Genomic DNA, 17961 nt, shown 5'->3' on the forward strand with positions numbered 1-17961 from the left:
GACAAATAAGAGAGATAATCAAGAGCAGAAAAAGAGGTAGAGTAATTTTTACTTTATTTTATCTGTTTACTTATCTATTGCATATGTCTTTTTCATTCATTCACCTGCCTTGCTCAAAGCATTATTATTTGCTAATGGAAGAGCAGTTACATATGTATATATATAAAAAACAAAGAGACAACACCAGGAAAAAACAAATGTTATGTAATAAACTTCGTTCGCTTAGAGCTGTTTCTATTATAAGAGGTAGTGGACTCATATATATATATATAACAAATTAAATTTAAATTTAAGTTTAAATTTAAATGTTGAAGTGAATCTAACGGATTTTGTGTGTTATTTTAAATGGCTTATAAACACCTTCCACACTGCAATTGTTTTCGTTTCAGCACACGATCTCAGATCAGGTCACTTGCTATGCAAGTGCATCTCCGTAATATATATATATATATATATGTATGTATAAATAGAGAAAAGGATAAAGAGGACAATGGCAATACATGACTTATAATCCCCACTCTTGTTTAAACAACGAATGGGACATAACTAGCCGGTATACAGCACTTACTCGGTATTACCTGTATCTTTGGGTTTGGCTAAATCCAATACCCTTCTTAACCTTAAATATATATATATATATATATATATAAGGAAAGACACATTACATAATGTAGTCCTAGATATGCAGTGTCTAGATTAATTTACCTGGAGGCACAGTCCTCATGGCCTAGTTCCCTTTGAAAAATTTCAAATCTCAATTCAATTCAAGTTGAAGCCATTCTACCACTTCATCAAGAATTGCAACATTAAACTTCTAGTGAGGCAATTACAACAATAGCAAGTATCCACCAGCCAGCAATAGACTTACAGAGGTTGTATCACGGAGGAATTAGTATAGGGAGCTATACTGAAGCTACCCTGACAGTCTATATCACCTCAACCAGACACTTCACAACATTATGTGAGCACATACATTGACTGAGTGAAATGGTTATTACTAGAAAGTTCAGTGACCCCCACTGAAGGAATTGCTATCAGGATTGTTAAACGTTGTGGAACTTCATTGGGATTGTTAAAATAGTTTGTAAAGGTAGTAGATTCGGGAGAAGGATCTTTTCAAAAAATTCGCCTTATTTTTTTTTACCAAAGTTCTCTGATGCCCCATTTAAGGATGGTACACTTGTTAAAGTTCGAGTAAATAGAATATTGAAGTCAAGAAAACTTGGAAAAAAGATGAGCAGTCTAAAGGAAAGCATGGTGTGCATTTTGCAGTGTAATTCATGGATTCTTAGAAACATGCAAAGATTCTCATTACAAGAGGTTAGGGGTAAAGATTACTGAGAGGCATAAGAATATGGGCTGCTGCTGCTGTTGCATGTCTTTGCAAGAGCTTTCCGGGCATTCCTATTTTACTTTTTTTGCCATGGAAACTTAGGTAGTTAACATCATTGAGAGTTTAGGAAAATATTTTACCGTGACATTGCAACAAATGAAAGAAGGTGCCAATGCTGCTGGGTGAGACAATACATAGCCTCTGGCTAGAATAGATGAAAATATTCGGATCTTTTTTAAAACGGGGGCCACATTTTTCATTAACGAAACACTTTGAAACTTGGAACACTGGTAGAATGTGTCATATAAAACATCTTTTTCTCTTAGTCTTCTTAAAAAAAAAAAGAAATCCATAAGTTTTTCCATGTTAAAGTTGTTGTATTTCTGTAATTTCAACCAATCACTGACGTCCATTCAGCCGATAGACATTAAGTGCCGACTACATAAACAAACGATTCTGAAACAATTAACCCTAACCCTAACCTTAACCTTACGGTTAGGGTTAGGGTTAAAGCAAATTTAAAATGAAAAAAGCAAATAAAACGAAGGTATGGAGATTAAATACGCTTTACATCGCTTAATCAGCCAAAGGAGTAAATTTAAACAACTGAATACTTGTCAGTGATTGGTGGAAATTATCGAAATAAGACAAATTTTTACATGAAATAAATTCGAATACAAAAATATTTTTCTGTTCTATAACACAAAATAGATAAGTATACGAAGTTTGAAAGTCTTTCCGTACCAAAAACACTACGTAAAACATTAATGAAAAATGTGGCCCCCGTTTTAAAATAGATCCAAATATTCAAAAATGCTTCTCTTTCATATTTTCTATTAAAGCCAAGATACATTATTTGATCTAATATTAAATCCATCCTATTTATATCTCATAATCTGTAATTAAACCTCAAATTTCTTAATTTCAGCAACACCAACACAAACAAAATACAAAAGGTAATTATTGACTCCTGTTTTCTTTCTTTTGCCTTGGTAAAAACTTAAAAGTAAATGGCTGTTCTTGGTCTTAAAATATCAATCAGTCACAATCTATTTGTCTCAAGTTGTTGATCTTAAGGTATTAGCTGCAGTATCTCAAGATTTGTCTTGTCTGTTGAAACATATTATCTGAAGTCTTATATTGTTAATTCTGTGGAGAATAGCAGCTGCAGCATTCATTCACCATCAGTCATCATCTTACCCCAGTCATCAGCCAACCTCATATTTCCCATTATTTTTCCACCCTGTCCATTCTTTGACGTTACTTGACCACCCTCTTTGGGGTTTTTCCATTCCTTTTGTATGGCAGAGGTTCATGCATGACCATATTTACTTGTGATAGGGGATGATCATCATATCATGCTACATAACCAAGCCATTTCATTTTCTGTTTAAAACGATAGAAAAGTTTCTGCCTTTGCAGTAATTTCTTCCTTAACACATAAAGCACAATGGGCCACAATCATGGCTGTCAGGCACAGGTTGACAGGCCACAATCGTGGCCCAGATAGATGCATTTAATTTATGGGTGTTTGTTAGGGTCTAATGTCACTCAAACGCTCTGCTACCCCACAGAAAGCAAGGGGGCTCATAGTTCAACTAATGACTTTTCAGATGATGTAAAACTTGCCACCATTACACACTAAGAAGATATTTAAACTATTTTTTTTTGTTTTTTATGTGTGCATGATAGTCTCATTTTCATAAAATGTGCTCATTACTCCATGCTATGTAAGTGTAAATCCCAGTGCTTTATGGCTTAATGCTCATTAGTTCATTGTTCTATATATGGAATGCAAATCTCTCAGCATTTTGATTTTACTGTACAAAGCCCAGTTATAGTTTAAGATACACCTGGAGGAGAATTAGCAAACATTATTACCAGGAAAGGTACACAAAGAAATCTTCACTATCTTTGGTAGTGCTTCACTATTCATAATAAATAAACTTTACAAAATATGTAATCAACTTTTATGCCAGCAATTTTAGACATCCACCATGGACTCTTCCTTGGTATTTACTCATCTTCTATAGCTGACAACTTTTCTATTTCAAAAAATGCCAATAAAGGAGGAAATGAGGGTTTTACAGGCCACAGTGATGTTATTGTTAGGGAGAGCAGTTATGCTGTATTTATTCAGAGTGGAGATACTTTGGTTCTTAACAGGATAAAATGTATCCACTTCATGCTGTAAAGGGATTGGCAATAGGAAAGGCATTCATCTATAAAACATTTGCCAAGACACAACAAAGATTGCAGTTTTCTCTGCTATTGTATTAATAAATTTCACTTGCTGAAAAACCCCAGCAAATAGTAAGGTATTGCCATCCGATCCATGCTATCATAGGAAAACAAACATCGATGTTGACTATTCTGTCGACTTTATATTTTTGATTTTATCTACAGTTAGTATATTTATTAGTATATTTACCAGTCATCCTTGGCAGCTGTTTTGCTTTTTATTTAATTTCATTTTATATAAGACACAGGCATGGCTGATGGTTAAGAAGCTTGCTTCCTAACAATATGGTTTCAGATTCAATTGCACTGTGTGATAACTTGGGCAAATGAGTGGATTTGGTAATGGAAATTGAAAGAATCTTGCTGTATATGTGTATGTGTTAGTGTCTCTTTGTCTTGACATCATCAGATAGTTGTAAACAAATGTCACCATCATGAGGACACCACCAAGAGGTGTCCTTGTTTCCAGTCTTCTGTGAAAACATGTCTGGATATAGGGAAATATTACCTTACTAGGAAACAGGGGTCAGTTAACAAGAGCACATTCAAGCCATAGCAAATCTGCCTCAACAAATTCTATCCAACCCACGTGAGCATAGAAAAGTGGTTGTTAAAATGACAACAGTGACAATGACGATAATGATGATTAGGCTATAATTGAACTGACTATTCTTTATTGTTAAGTAACAGGGTTTCGTTCCAGTAATCAATCCATCATCATCATCATCATCATCATCATCATAGATGTATATGTTTTATGTTGTTTATATATATATATACAATTCATCATATTTCTAAAGAATCTAAATATTGGTTTTAAATTTTGGCACAATGCTGGTAAGCATTTTGCCTGGCAAGCTAATGATTCTGCTGGTTGCCACTTTAAAGAATCTGAAGAAGTTCTTAGCCTATTGTTAATAATTATAGATTTATTGTCATCTGAAAATAATAGTTTAGAAATTAATAATTATACTTTAGTGAGTTCTATATTTTAAATTGATGTTTTTTTTGTGTGTGTGTGTGGGGGGGATGGTTATGTTAAAACTTTCGTCAACCTAAAATATTCAACCACAGAACTGAACTATTTCACTATCTTCACAAAATTTTATTGTTACTTTTGTAGATCTTATACTTATCATCAGCTAATTATATTTCATTTGATTAATCACATAAATTATAAACTATGAACTAAGCAGCAGTCACAATTTTCTTGAAATAATTATATTTCAATGAATGTTTTCCTTTGGTATTTATAAATTTTCCCTTCCTAAAATCTAGTTTGATTTTCTTCCATTTCAGATATCAGTACCTTCTCTATCAGGATCCCACTTTGGTAGCAGTATAACTCAGTAAGTTGGTTAGTCATTAAGATATGTTTTTTGTTGGTAAATTGTTATTTTGCTATGACATAAATTTAGGAGCAATGATAACTTACGAACCAAAGTAAGTATAACTAACTTTACTTAATTGTAGTTTAAAAAAAAGAGTTGTAACAGTCGAATATAGTGTGAATATGTGTTAAACAGGAGGCGCAATGGCCCAGTGGTTAGGGCAGCAGACTTGCGGTCATAGGATCGCGGTTTCGATTCCCAGACCGGGCATTGTGAGTGTTTATTGAGCGGAAACACCTAAAGCTCCACGAGGCTCCAGCAGGGGATGGTGGCGAACCCTGCTGTAGTCTTCCGCCACAACTTTCTCTCACTCTTACTTCCTGTTTCTCTTGTGCCTGTAATTCAAAGGGTCAGCCTTGTCACACTCTGTGTCACGCTGAATCTCCCTGAGAACTACGTTAAGGGTACATGTGTCTGTGGAGTGCTCAGCCACTTGCACATTTATTTCACAAGCAGGCTGTTCTGATGATCGGATCAACTGGAACTCTCGACGTCATAAGCGATGGAGTGCCAACATGTGTTAAATAGATTCAAACCTAATTGATATAATTGTATGCAAAACATTTCACTACAAAGATCTTTAAAACCAGTAAAATTTTGAAATAAAATAATTTATGGAAAAAATAAATACAGAAATGCCTCACTTAATAATCCCCTCTTAACTATTTCCTGCTTTAATATTTTAAAAAAAATTATGAAAATAAAATCTTAGTTAATTATACAAAATATGTACTGAAAATTCATAATGATCAAGGTAAAAATTTAACTACCACAACTGCCAGATCAGACTGGAGCCTGGGGCAGCCTTCTGGCTTGCCAGTCCTCAGTCAAATCGTCCAACCCATGCTAGCATGGAAAGTGGATGTTAAACGATGATGATGAATGCATCTCAGTAAAATGTCTGTTAGTATTTTGTTTTTTTTATTCTTTCAGTCATTCATTTAGTTAGCATTTTGACATGTGTACATAATGTATTCACATTTTCTCAACTTCCTTTCCATCAACTCTTGAATAAATTCACCCTTTTAGTTTCGTTAATTTCTGACTAGATTTAGATTATTTTAATGATACAGCTAATGTACATAGTTACTATTATATAGCTATAATTAAAATATTGCAATTTATTCTAGTTAGTTCTTCATTATTTATAGTTTTATGATCTTAATCAGATGATCTAATCACACTTGACTGACAAATTTAAGAACAAACTACTTTAAATAGTTTGGAATATCTAAAGCAGTAATTAAAGTTGAGGATGTATCCCTTATTTATAATATTATGTTTCTGTGGATTCATCACTCATTTAAAAATCTCTCAATGATTGAACATTATGAATCAATTGAATCATGAAGTCAATGTATATCCTACATTCTCTAGAGTACAAACTAGCCAATACGGGAACATTTCAGAATTAACAATAAAAAGGGAAATATATTGTCAACACCGCCTTCCTTTTTCCTTGATGAATATCTCTTTCATAGCTTTGGTTTATAGAAGTGGACCAATATAAAATGTTTTGTGCCTTGCAACATATTATCTGTTGTTGTTGGTCAACTCTGATCTAGCAAACCTATGATCGAAAGTATTCTTGTCATGACCATCCCATCTTTTATTCAGACATAATATATCTCGGACTACATTATTCATTATATTCCTCTTTTTTTTTAAGCTAAAGTGTGATTTGGAGGCAATTTAGCTGCTATGTCTAGCAGGTCAATTAACCTTGTAAAGGCTCTCTCATTAGGTTGCATATATTTTTAATATCTAGTATGTACTATAATACATGGTGCAAGTGGGACTACTCCAAATACTCGCTTTTGGATTTGTTGGGTATATCTGTGTCGGTTAAAAAAACATAACCTAATCAGGAAAATGTCTTCCCTAACAGATGCCTAACCAACCTCCCTACTCTATGCTCACAATATTCAAATTATAGTAATAAAACAAGTACAGAATCACTGTATTGGAATTGATAGCTTGTCAGCATTTAATTTAATGTCTACTGTATTTCAGAATTATTCTGAACATTGGATCAACCTTTAAACATAAAACTCAAAGACAGTAAAGGCCCCCTAAAAATGTAGAACCTATAGAATACACTACTCTTGTTACTAGGTTAATTCAGCACTGTGTATTGTTCTATACCACAAAGTATCTATCTGTTGAGTTTAGAGGTCATTGCTTTAAGCTAGAGCAATAGATATTGTGTTTACTTGTTTGGCTGACTATTGGTAAATTTTATTTATAGATATTTAATAATGTTAATATTTGTTGTTATTTGTCATTCTGCTTTAATCTACATATATTTTTGCCTGTTGGATAAATAAATTGTTGTTGTTATTATTAACAGATCCTAGTGTTTAAAAAAATACCACTTAACTGGCAATTTTTTTATCACCTCAGGAGGAATTAAGGCAAAATAGAAAATCCCACTAAGGTCAACTTTACCTTTTATCCCTTGTGGGTCAATAAAATAAAGTATTAGTTAAGTAGTGAGGTTGATTTAATCAACTAACCACTTCCCCTAGAACAGAATATGATGCAAACCCATGTCGTCCCACATTTACCTTCACCGCCGCTCTGATCATCCACATCATATAATTCAGTCAAATCTGAAATCCTAATTTTTTAGGATAAAACTGATTTGTACTGATATAGAGGATTATATCTGGCAGAATTTTTCCCTTTTAGGGGCGAATTTTTCATTTCAAATTTTTCAATTTCGATTTTGCACATCGAAATTTTACAAAAATGTCTATGAAGAGGAGCGTAAGCTCTTCTCTTCTTTACACACCACACCCTCTGCAGTCGAACAACTGCATAAAAGAAACGTCAAACATTAACTGTCTCCACCCATTCAGTGCCTTAAAGGGCAAAGAAGAGAAGGAGAAGAAGCGTTCTGGCACATGCAGCACTAAAGAGGAAAACGAAGGCTGTTCATTGGACCGCCTTTCCAATAAACATTTCCTTGCTCTCACCACCACTATTGCTCCTACACTGGAGAGGGAGGAAGAGAGAAGTGGCAACGTGTGTACCAGTGTGACCACCAGCAACACCACCAAGGCCAACACAAGCAGCTACGACGACAACAACAACAACAATAAGGCCAAGTGCAATGGTTTCACATCCACGGCAAAACAAACATCAGAGGAAATCAAGGTAACGATTGAAGATATAAAAAATGCAAAGGAGTTGTTAAGGAAGGACGGAAACAATGTCTTCTTTAACACTCCACAAGAATTAATACATGTAACTAACAAAAGAACAATCACCTACAAGATATTCAATATAAAACAAAAAAATAGAATGGACAACTGAACAGCAGTTGGAGATCGCTTTAAAACCAATATGGTCAAAAAAAAAACCATGACTGAGAGAAAGCGATTTGACACTGTGGAAGTTCACTTTCCAACCGTGCAGGAGGCAAAACAGCATTCTACAGTACTCCTAAAAACTGAAGAATTGCTGCTCATGCCGACATACCTTGGTCAGCGCGTCACCAAAATTAAAATAGAACAAGTGCCACTCAAACTAAACATATTCTGGCTAGTGGCAGCTGGCCTCTTAGACATAGAGGACACTGCCACAATACTAGAAGTGCATAAATTACACCATCAAAACTGGTTGGGTATGGGCATGCAGCTACTCATTCAAATTGAACAAGAAAGCATAAATGCCATACCCAACTCTATAAAATTGCCAGATGGCACAAGACTCCACATTGCTGGTGAAGGAAGGCGACCAAAGTGCTACCGCTGTGGGAGCGAAAAGCTCTTGAAGGTCGATTGCCCCAAATACAAGGAGCTGAAGAAGGCAGAGCAAAAAACACCAGTGTCAATGGCATCTCCAGTGCAGCAGCAGCAACAACAGCAGCAGAGGAAAAACCCAAAAGCCCCTGCACCATCACCAGAAACAGCGACACTAGCTCCAACTATCGCCAGACCAACACCAACACCACAGTCACCAGTTGGAATACAACTACCAACACCACCAACAACACCTCCCCATGCTCCAGCTGAATAGTTGACCTCGCCAATTCTGCAGTCACTGCACACGTGCGACACGTTATGTACCATCAACCTGTTGATACCATTGAACCTTCGAACAACATGCACTAAAGTGAAAAACTTGTTTGTGCTGTCAATTGAAACAATGGTTGATGAGTTTTTAATGACCAGCTAGGTGAAATTAAGTTCAGATGAACCAGGTCTAATCTGAATATTTAGCTAAGGTTTGTCCATCTTTCTATCAGCTGCAGGCTGTTATAAATACAACCAACTGACCAGCCAAAGGAGTCACTTCCCTGCTTGTGATTGTGACAGCCTGTTGCAGACAGTTTTGGGGCTGAACGAGAAACGATGTCACTGGGTCGAACGAAAACTACTGTAAGCATCTCTCCTTCCTCCCTGACTAATTTATTTCACACTGACATCTATTCACACTTGATTAATCTATCTAATTGTCATGCCTACAACCTTTACAGATTATCCTCTTTGTCACATCTGCCACACACCCTTTCCTCAGTAGTAATTTCACAAGGCTAAGTAGATTGTCAACAAATGCATACATTTAAAATTATATGTTGATTTTCATCGATCCGACATGGTTTATTTATAATTGTAAATGTAATGAAAATTAATTATGTTTGAAACTTTGCCTTTGAGTTACACAGTTTTCAGCAAGAAGACATACTCTGCAAGAATCATCATCATCATCATCATCAGTTACGTCTGATAACTCCAACCAACACATCATCATCAGATTTTCGGGCCTCTTCATTACATATATATTATACAATTTTATTAAATATTTTATACACACAGGATAAATCCATGACAAAAATTAAATAATAAGTATGAGTTATAATCAGCAACTGCTCAAGAACAATTAAGCCAGCATTGTGCAAGAGCCGTCCTGTTGAATCAAGAGGAGATATGTTGCATGTTGAAGTGCTAGTGATAGGTATTGGAAATTTAAATTCTCTCGAGCTGCACAATGTTGTTGAGCATCTTGATGTAGAATTTCTTCTCTTCTTTCCTGTGATAAATACTCTGTGGCTGCGTGATGTTGTTGAGCATTTTGATGTAAAATTTCTCCTCTTCTTTCCTGTGATATATGTTCTCTTGCTACTCTATGTTGTTGAGATTCGTGTAGTAAAATTCAGAGTATCATGCTTCGCTCAAGTTAGCTCACGCTTCTCTCCATCATGCAGCATTTATGTTTCTTACAGCTTCTTGTCGGTCACTGCTCAATCTTCTTTGCCTCTCCTGTTGATGGAGTCTGGTTGCTCCTCTTCTCTGACTGGCAATATCAATACTCATAATGGGGTTTTGATAGTTACAAAAAATAAGAAAATGTGTGCCTTCAAACTTATCAAAATAAGAGCGGAGCACATTTGCGGGGTTTTCAGAGTACATAATTATTTTGAAACATCACTATATATTCTGCTTCGTATCCATTATTACAGTATGGATTTTAATGAGCAAATATTTATTAAAACATACAGGTAATAATAAATCTTAATAAAATTACCTTCCACAAGTCCTTTAACTTTCAAACTTTGACATACATCTATGAACCTTTAAAGCTTTCATATCTGTGAACCTCAAAAATTTTTATTACCCATCAACCTATTACGGAAAATTAAAACTTGTACTCCTACCTTAATCGTATTTTAAATAGTTATTTTATTTTAATTTCTCTCATCTTCATTCCTATCCTACCATTGGCGTTACCCTGCTGTCTCATTAAAATCCAACCATGTTGCCTGAGATACACTAACACAGGAGGGTATCATTTGAAGGAGATTTGGCTGCTATTGGTTGCAAGTCAGGTGACTGCATAAATGTTTTGTTGGAGTATCAATTGCTGAAAGAGCAACAGATGAGAGAAAAGAGTCCCCAATGTCACCCACAGAATACTGCAATCTGAGTCTATGTATCTATGTACCAACGTTTCTTTTCATCTATGTATCAACTGTCTCTCTCACTTTCTCTCTTTCTCTCTCTCTCTCTCTCTCTCTTTCTCTCTCTCTCTCTCTCTCTCTCTCTCTTCCTCTGTGTCTCTCCTCTCTCCTGCTTTTAATTTAACACTGTTCTATCTTAATACTGATGAAAAGTGTGACGGACAGACAGATGGATGCAGCTCTTATAGTATAGATTATTATTATTAATAATGAGAATTGACAAGAGCCATCATCAACAACAAGTACTAAATCTCCTTTAAAAGGAAAATCAGAGAGGTGTCAGTTAATTTTAGCAGACATTGCTTTAGAAAACAATAAACCAGTTAGTAACTTATAAGAGGCATATCAGAGTGGGACTGCAAATGACATGCTAGTAGTGAGAATGGCACTCGACCATTTCTTTGCCATGAAACACAAAGGCTGTAGTATCCAAGCTAGAGTCCATGCTTTGAAACACAAAGGCTCAAAAGCCATTGGCTGGGCCTGGGTAGCAGAAGCATAGCATGGAAACAAATCTAGAATTCAGTGTGTGACAGACTGCAACAGCCATGTGCTCTCCGATTCCAAACAGACGAGCACAGTGTTTCGGCAACACTTTGCTAATCTCCTTTTGAGGAGTGGCATTCTTGAATCAGTAGGCTTTGATGCGTACCTTTATGGTATGCCATGCCTAACAGACAAGGAGATTGAGTGTTGCAAGAAACTGATTTCAGTGGAAGAAGTGGCAGATGTACTGAGCTGCTGTGTGAGACACAAATCATCAGGATTAGATGGCCTGCCCTATGAACTATACTTCCACATGTCTGACTTGTTGCTCCAGTTTTGGCAGCAGTCTACGGAAGCATTCCCAGTTGTGTGAGCTGGGGAGTCGTGACTGCTGAGGAAGGATCCAAACAAGGAGGGTGTGACTGAAAACTTTACTCAACACTGAGTTAAAGATTTTAGCTAAGATGCTCTTTAAGAGTCCGGCACTTGTTGTTGGTAGTATAGTCAGGGATGCACAAACCTGTGCAATCCCCAGTAGATCTATTCGCAACAACCTCTACCTCATGCAATACATTGTGGAATGGGTTGGGAATAGATCTGGATTTGGAGGGGCACTGGTCACTTTGGACCAGTCCAAAACTTTTGACAGGGCGGACTATCACTATCTGGTGTCTGTCCTAAAAGCTGTCAGTTTCGGTCCCGTCTTCAAAGGCTGGATCATCACAGTGTATAGTGGCATCTGCTTGATTGTCAAATTAAATGGCCACCTCTTGAATCCTTTCACACAATTAACCAAGGATTCCCTCTCTCCTTGCTTTATATATTTTAGTTTTAGAACCCTTGCTGTGAAGGCTGGAAAATTTGAGGAGTATCCCGCTGGAACTAGGCCACAGGACAGCTGTGTCTGCATATGCAGACAACATCACTGTCATGGTATTCAACTCTTTGGATGTAGAAACGATCGATACTATACTGAAAGAATATCAGGCATGCCCAGGAACACTCATAAACCAGAACAAATGGGTAGGCCTGCAACTAGGCTCTTAGAGAGACAAGTCCGTGTGGATTAGCGGCAATATCTGTTACTTGACTGAGAGTCCAGTGAAAGTGTTTAGAGTCTGGTTCAGACCAGATCTCCAGGCAGATAAGAAATGGGAAGAGGTCATGGTTAGGGTGGCCAAACTCACCCAGAAATGGGCAGATAGCAAGCTGTCTCTGAAATGTCAGGCAGAAATAGCAAATGCATATATCATCTTGGTAGTGTACTACTGCCTAGCTGTTGTACCTTGTCCTAAGAAAACTCTTCCCAAATTGGAGCACTTACTTTTCTGATTCTTATGAAAGGGTCAGGTTCTGATGGTCAGAAAATCTATTTGCTGTCAACACTCACACTGTCGTGGTCTTTAGACGCCATCTTTTATGATGTGGCATCATGCTTTGAGGCTGTCATACCTCCAGAAATATCTAAATCATTCCAATGGAGTAAACAGCAGCAATGAATATAATGGTGAACTGGTGCGGGCGTCCTTAGTGTGACACGTCCTTCCACAGCTTATCTTATTGACAGAGCTGCTGTGATAGGTCAAATGTAGACCAAGATTGGATGTTTGGCATCTAGAATGTTGCTAGGCACTCACTGCACTGTACCAGCTGGTCGAAACTGTTAGCAAGAAAACAACCCAAGATTTTTATAGGAAGTTAGTTTAAAGTATGAGCAATGATGGCCTAGGATTTGCTCTAGGTATTGACAAGAATAGTTTGAGTAGTTTCTTCTGGACAACCTTCAGGCCGAAAATCATGGACAATTTCCAAAAGTCTTTGGCATAGCAGTGCTACAGGGAGACATTGCCTGTTTGAGGCAAGCTCTTCGGGCTTGGAAGTGCCAACAGCTGAACCTGCTTGAGATGCATACCGGGGAACAAGACTATCCTGCATGCAATAATTCAATGTTCATGAATTAGAGAGTTGTGAGCTTGTGTGGAGCAGCTGCCGTTGCATGTAAGACAAATTCAGCTATCTTCCAAGTGTGTTGTGAAGATTGATGCACTACCTTCCCTTAGCAGAGAAGGAAGGCAGATCTTTCTCTGCTTAGTGGCTGTGGCAAAAGAGGTTGAGTGATGGAACTGTTTGAAAGGCTTGAAGACAGGCACTTTCTTTATCTGGCCAAGCACTCATCAATTCTTTTGAATTATCATTTGAAGAAGGAGGTGCTTCCTTCTAATGTGTTTATCAAAAGGTGGTCAACAGTGGCAAGAATGATGAGACCAAATGGACCAACTCTGAGTATGTTTTTCTAAGCAGACGGAAAGAAACTGAAAGAGGGCACTTTCCCATGCCTTAGGGATGGCAGAGTAATCCAGGATTTTTGCATGGGGTTTACCCCAAATTACCCTAAGTGGACTGTCCCACTATTGGGGATTCTAATTATATATTTGTTTATTATTTTTTTCTCTAATTTCTATTATATATCTCTCTTATATCAATTAATGTGGTATCTCCTTTGATTGATGTAAATCCCACCTGTTTTCATATTTTCTGTTTTTATGTGCTGTAACTTGTCTTTCAATATTGTCCTCCATGTCTTGGGCCCTTGTTGCCAATAAGATAAATCATTATTATTGATTGAGAGCAGTACATACCATCAAAGTGACATTAGGGTACAAATATATCTATCATGACTACCTGCCTGATAAGGGTACACCAGGCACATACATCACAATCATATGTGCATGACATGATGGTCTTATATTGAGATAAACAGCACATGATCTTACAGGTTAGAATTTTTTTAAGGTCCAGTAGCCCATTCCACTCAAAAGGTCCTTGAATGAGGGTTATTTAGGGCTGATAAACAAAACACTCATGTTTCCAGAGGTGAATTATTGAAACCCCAAAGAATTCCTCTCATCACACGGCTATGAGGCTCTCCCACTATTCCTGCTCATGATCAAAGATGTATATATTGTCAGCCACTAAGAGATAAGCTCAACTGGTTATAGTCAAGCAACTGACAGGCAAATCTGTGGTATTGAGCAGAATATTTACTGCAGCCCATGACAAAGCATGTACATGTGAGAGCCATTGCCTGCTACTGCACCAGAGCTGCTATTATTATTATTATTATTATTATTATCATCATCATCATCATCATCATCATCATCATCATCATCATCATCATCATCATCATCATCATCATCATCATCATCATCATCATCATCATCATCATCATCATCATCATCATCATCATCATCATCATCATCATCATCATCAACATCATCATCATCATCATCATCATCATCATCATCATCATCATCATCATCATCATTATTATTATTATTATTATTATTATTATTATTGATCATGAAGAAAATGATTTCCTCTTCTAAATGTAACCTTCTGATAATTTGATGATTGATTATTTCATCTTTTAGAGAACTGTTATTGATTATTTGGCCCAAAATACTTTTGTGCTACACTTTCATATACATACATGTATATATGTATGTGTGTGTGTATATGTTTGTGTGTCTGTTTGTCCCCCCAGCATTGCTTGACAATCGATGCTGGTGTGTTTACGTCCCCGTAACTTAGCGGTTCGGCAAAAGAGACCGATAGAATAAGTACTAGGCTTACAAAGAATAAGCTCTGGGCTAGATTTGCTCGACTATAAAGGCAGTGCTCCAGCATGGCTGCAGTCAAATGACTGAAACAAGTAAAAGAGTAATACATACCTATTATTTCAGCAAAGATAATCAAGAGAACACTTGTTTTATTTTAATAATTCTCGTTAATTTTCAGAAACAGTGAGATCAGTTGGATTGCTGCTAAAAAAAACAATCACCAAGAAAATCAGATACAGAAAACCTACAGTACCAAGAAAGACAAATCCTATTTTGGTTCTTATCCCTGTATACCCAAATCATTGAAAAGCAGGAAGAAACCAGTGAAAAAAGACAGTAAAAAATTGAAGAACTATAAGGTTTTAGTTAGTTGTTTATATATTTTATTTCTTCATTTGTTATTTTATCATAGTTTTAAGTTAAGGTTATTACAAAATTTATCTGACCAGCAATATATATAAACCAATATTAAATAATACCTGCCAAGGTTTTTATCAAATATATACTCGTCAGAGGACATGCTTTTATTGACAAGCAGTTTCAAAAAATAAAGGGGAATACTAATAAATAAGTTAATTTTGTATATCATGATAATGAGAATATGAATTTAAGTACATTAACATAGTAATTATTTGATGATCTCCTTGATGAGTGATGTTTAATATTAGTAAATGTGTTTTTCTATTGTTTTCATATCATTGTTGTAAATTTGTCCTTGTTTTGTTTAAACATTCTTGAGTCCCGCCCTCCCCATTTTTATATCAACACTAGTAGGAACAAGCTAATTAGAAGTCCCTATGTGGTTGCTCACTTTGCTAGAAATACTAGCCAAATCTCTTTCATATCACATCCTACTATCTTAAAAATAGGAAGCACACATAAGATAATGTAATTCTAGATATACTATGCCTGAATAAAAAAACAGAATGAGCATGGCTGAAACTAATTTGATGATAAATTTGTTGGATCAGAGTAGATTTGGAGATAAGCAACAACAGTAACAACAACTGGTGGCAAATACCTGATGTTGTCCAACTTCATTAAATAATTTGCACAAATAACATCAGTATATAAAAAATATCTTAGTTTCTCTTCATATTTAACAATAAACTTCTTCAAGAATCTGATATTTTTCTTTCTATGAATGCAAAAAGATCTGTGTGAAAAGTGAAGTTGTATTGCTTGAGGAAAACTAGTTAAAAATGTAGGCAATATACATGTCATTCTAATTTTTTTAAATGAGACAAGGGAGACACTATGTAGTCACTGGATTGGTAGAAATAGCAGCCAAATTACCCTTAAACCATATGCTATCTTAAAAAAAAGAGAGGACACATTGGGTAATATAGTTCTGGATACATTGTATGAAAATAAGATGATATGACTTCGACTTAAAGTCCATTGGGTAAGGACTGACAAATAACAACTTGTTTTAATTAGAGAAATAACTTGTCAACTAGAAATCATAGAAATGAAATTATATTACAGTATTTAAGCCACACACAAGGTTGTACCACAATCTTTCCTAAGTCAAACAACTGACATGGTGTAACTGTTCCAGAAGCCAGGAAATGATATGTGGGTTTACAGCTGTAGCTATGATATATTAACTATAAATAAACCATTTTTATAGTTTCTCAATATAATTCTAATTATCTCAACATAAGTTTGATTTCAATGCAAATGTATATAACTATTATCTATGCAGATTTGGTATCAAATCTAAAAGTAGCTTAACTTGCTAATGGTCTAATTTACAAATTTTAGTATTTTGGAAGAGCCTGTGTCATTCAACTCTTAGAGATACATTTGATCTAGGTGTTTGACATGTTAAAAGAAGACCTAGACACACACACACACACACACACACACCTTTTTTTCTGTTTTTAAATAATTAACATTGTAAGACAAGCAGATCCTTGTTTCCATCCAGTATGTTAGATGTATACTAATTTATTAAGGTAAATACAAAAGTAGTTCCCTGGTATGTTATGTCCAAGATTAAATTATTCACTATCCTCAATCATTGTAAGATGGTATGGTGAAGTTTGTGGGAGAGTTTGCTTTATTTCTACTACATCAAGCAACTGCATAGAGTCTGTGATGTGTGTACTCATTGAAAGCAAGAGATACAGAAACGATCCAACAGTATTTCAGACAGCTTGACAGAAACTGAGGCGGCGAACTGGCAGAAACGTTAACACGCCGGGCGAAATGCTTAGCTGTATTTCGTCTGTCTTTATACGTTCTGAGTTCAAATTCCGCCGAGGTCGATTTTGCCTTTCATCCTTTCGGGGTCGATTAAATAAGTACCAGTTACGCACTGGGGTCGATGTGATCGGCTTACTCTCTTTGTCTGTCCTTGTTTGTCCCCTCTATGTGTAGCCCCTTGTGGGCAGTAAAGAAATAAGAAACTGAGAACTCGAGATACACACAGGGTTCAGTAGATGTAACTGACAGTGACATAATCTGTGCCGGAGTATAATAGCTACTGTTAGGATGTAGTGAGAAAAGGTTCAGTAAACCATTTCTTCTCTCTCCCTTTGTAAAAAGTAGACTTTACAAAGTATGTAGAAGAAGTGTGGTGGTATGTGATAGTGGTATGGTCTGTTTGATATACAAGTGTTCATTTCCTCTCTTGCACAGTACTGATGCAGTGCAAGAGTGGGTAGGAATTAAATGTATCACTTGAAGGCATAGGAAAAAAATGCTGTCAGGATTTAGAATAAACACGAGTGATAAGAGTGGCAATATTCTATACAGAAGATCCAGCCAACTTGGGAAAACAGACATTGAAGTGATGATAGTGGTGGTGACTGGTTGTACATGAGAAGGAGATTATTTCTTCCATATAGTATAGAAAAGAATGATTATTTTTCAATTAAGCTTTTATATTATGATTATTATGAAAATATATTCATGACA

At 36.0% G+C, this 17961-nt stretch overlaps 1 protein-coding gene across 4 annotated transcripts in view; it reads left to right on the plus strand.

The window, feature by feature from the left end:
* LOC106874583 (uncharacterized) overlaps positions 1-17961 on the plus strand; it is a 236416-nt gene that overhangs the window by 191018 nt on the left and 27437 nt on the right. For 3 of the 4 annotated variants that reach the window (XM_052970258.2, XM_052970259.2, XM_089356823.1), the window contains exons 27-30: positions 2-36; positions 2262-2289; positions 4874-4923; positions 15215-15401. In XM_052970258.2, the coding sequence (XP_052826218.1) occupies positions 2-36; positions 2262-2289; positions 4874-4923; positions 15215-15401 (300 nt within the window). The remainder of the gene's footprint in view (position 1; positions 37-2261; positions 2290-4873; positions 4924-15214; positions 15402-17961) is intronic. The other variant, XM_089356824.1, reaches the window with a different exon arrangement.

The sequence above is a fragment of the Octopus bimaculoides genome, chromosome 8, assembly GCF_046866305.1.
Source record: "Octopus bimaculoides isolate indiv1 chromosome 8, ASM4686630v1, whole genome shotgun sequence".
NCBI lineage: Eukaryota > Metazoa > Mollusca > Cephalopoda > Octopoda > Octopodidae > Octopus > Octopus bimaculoides.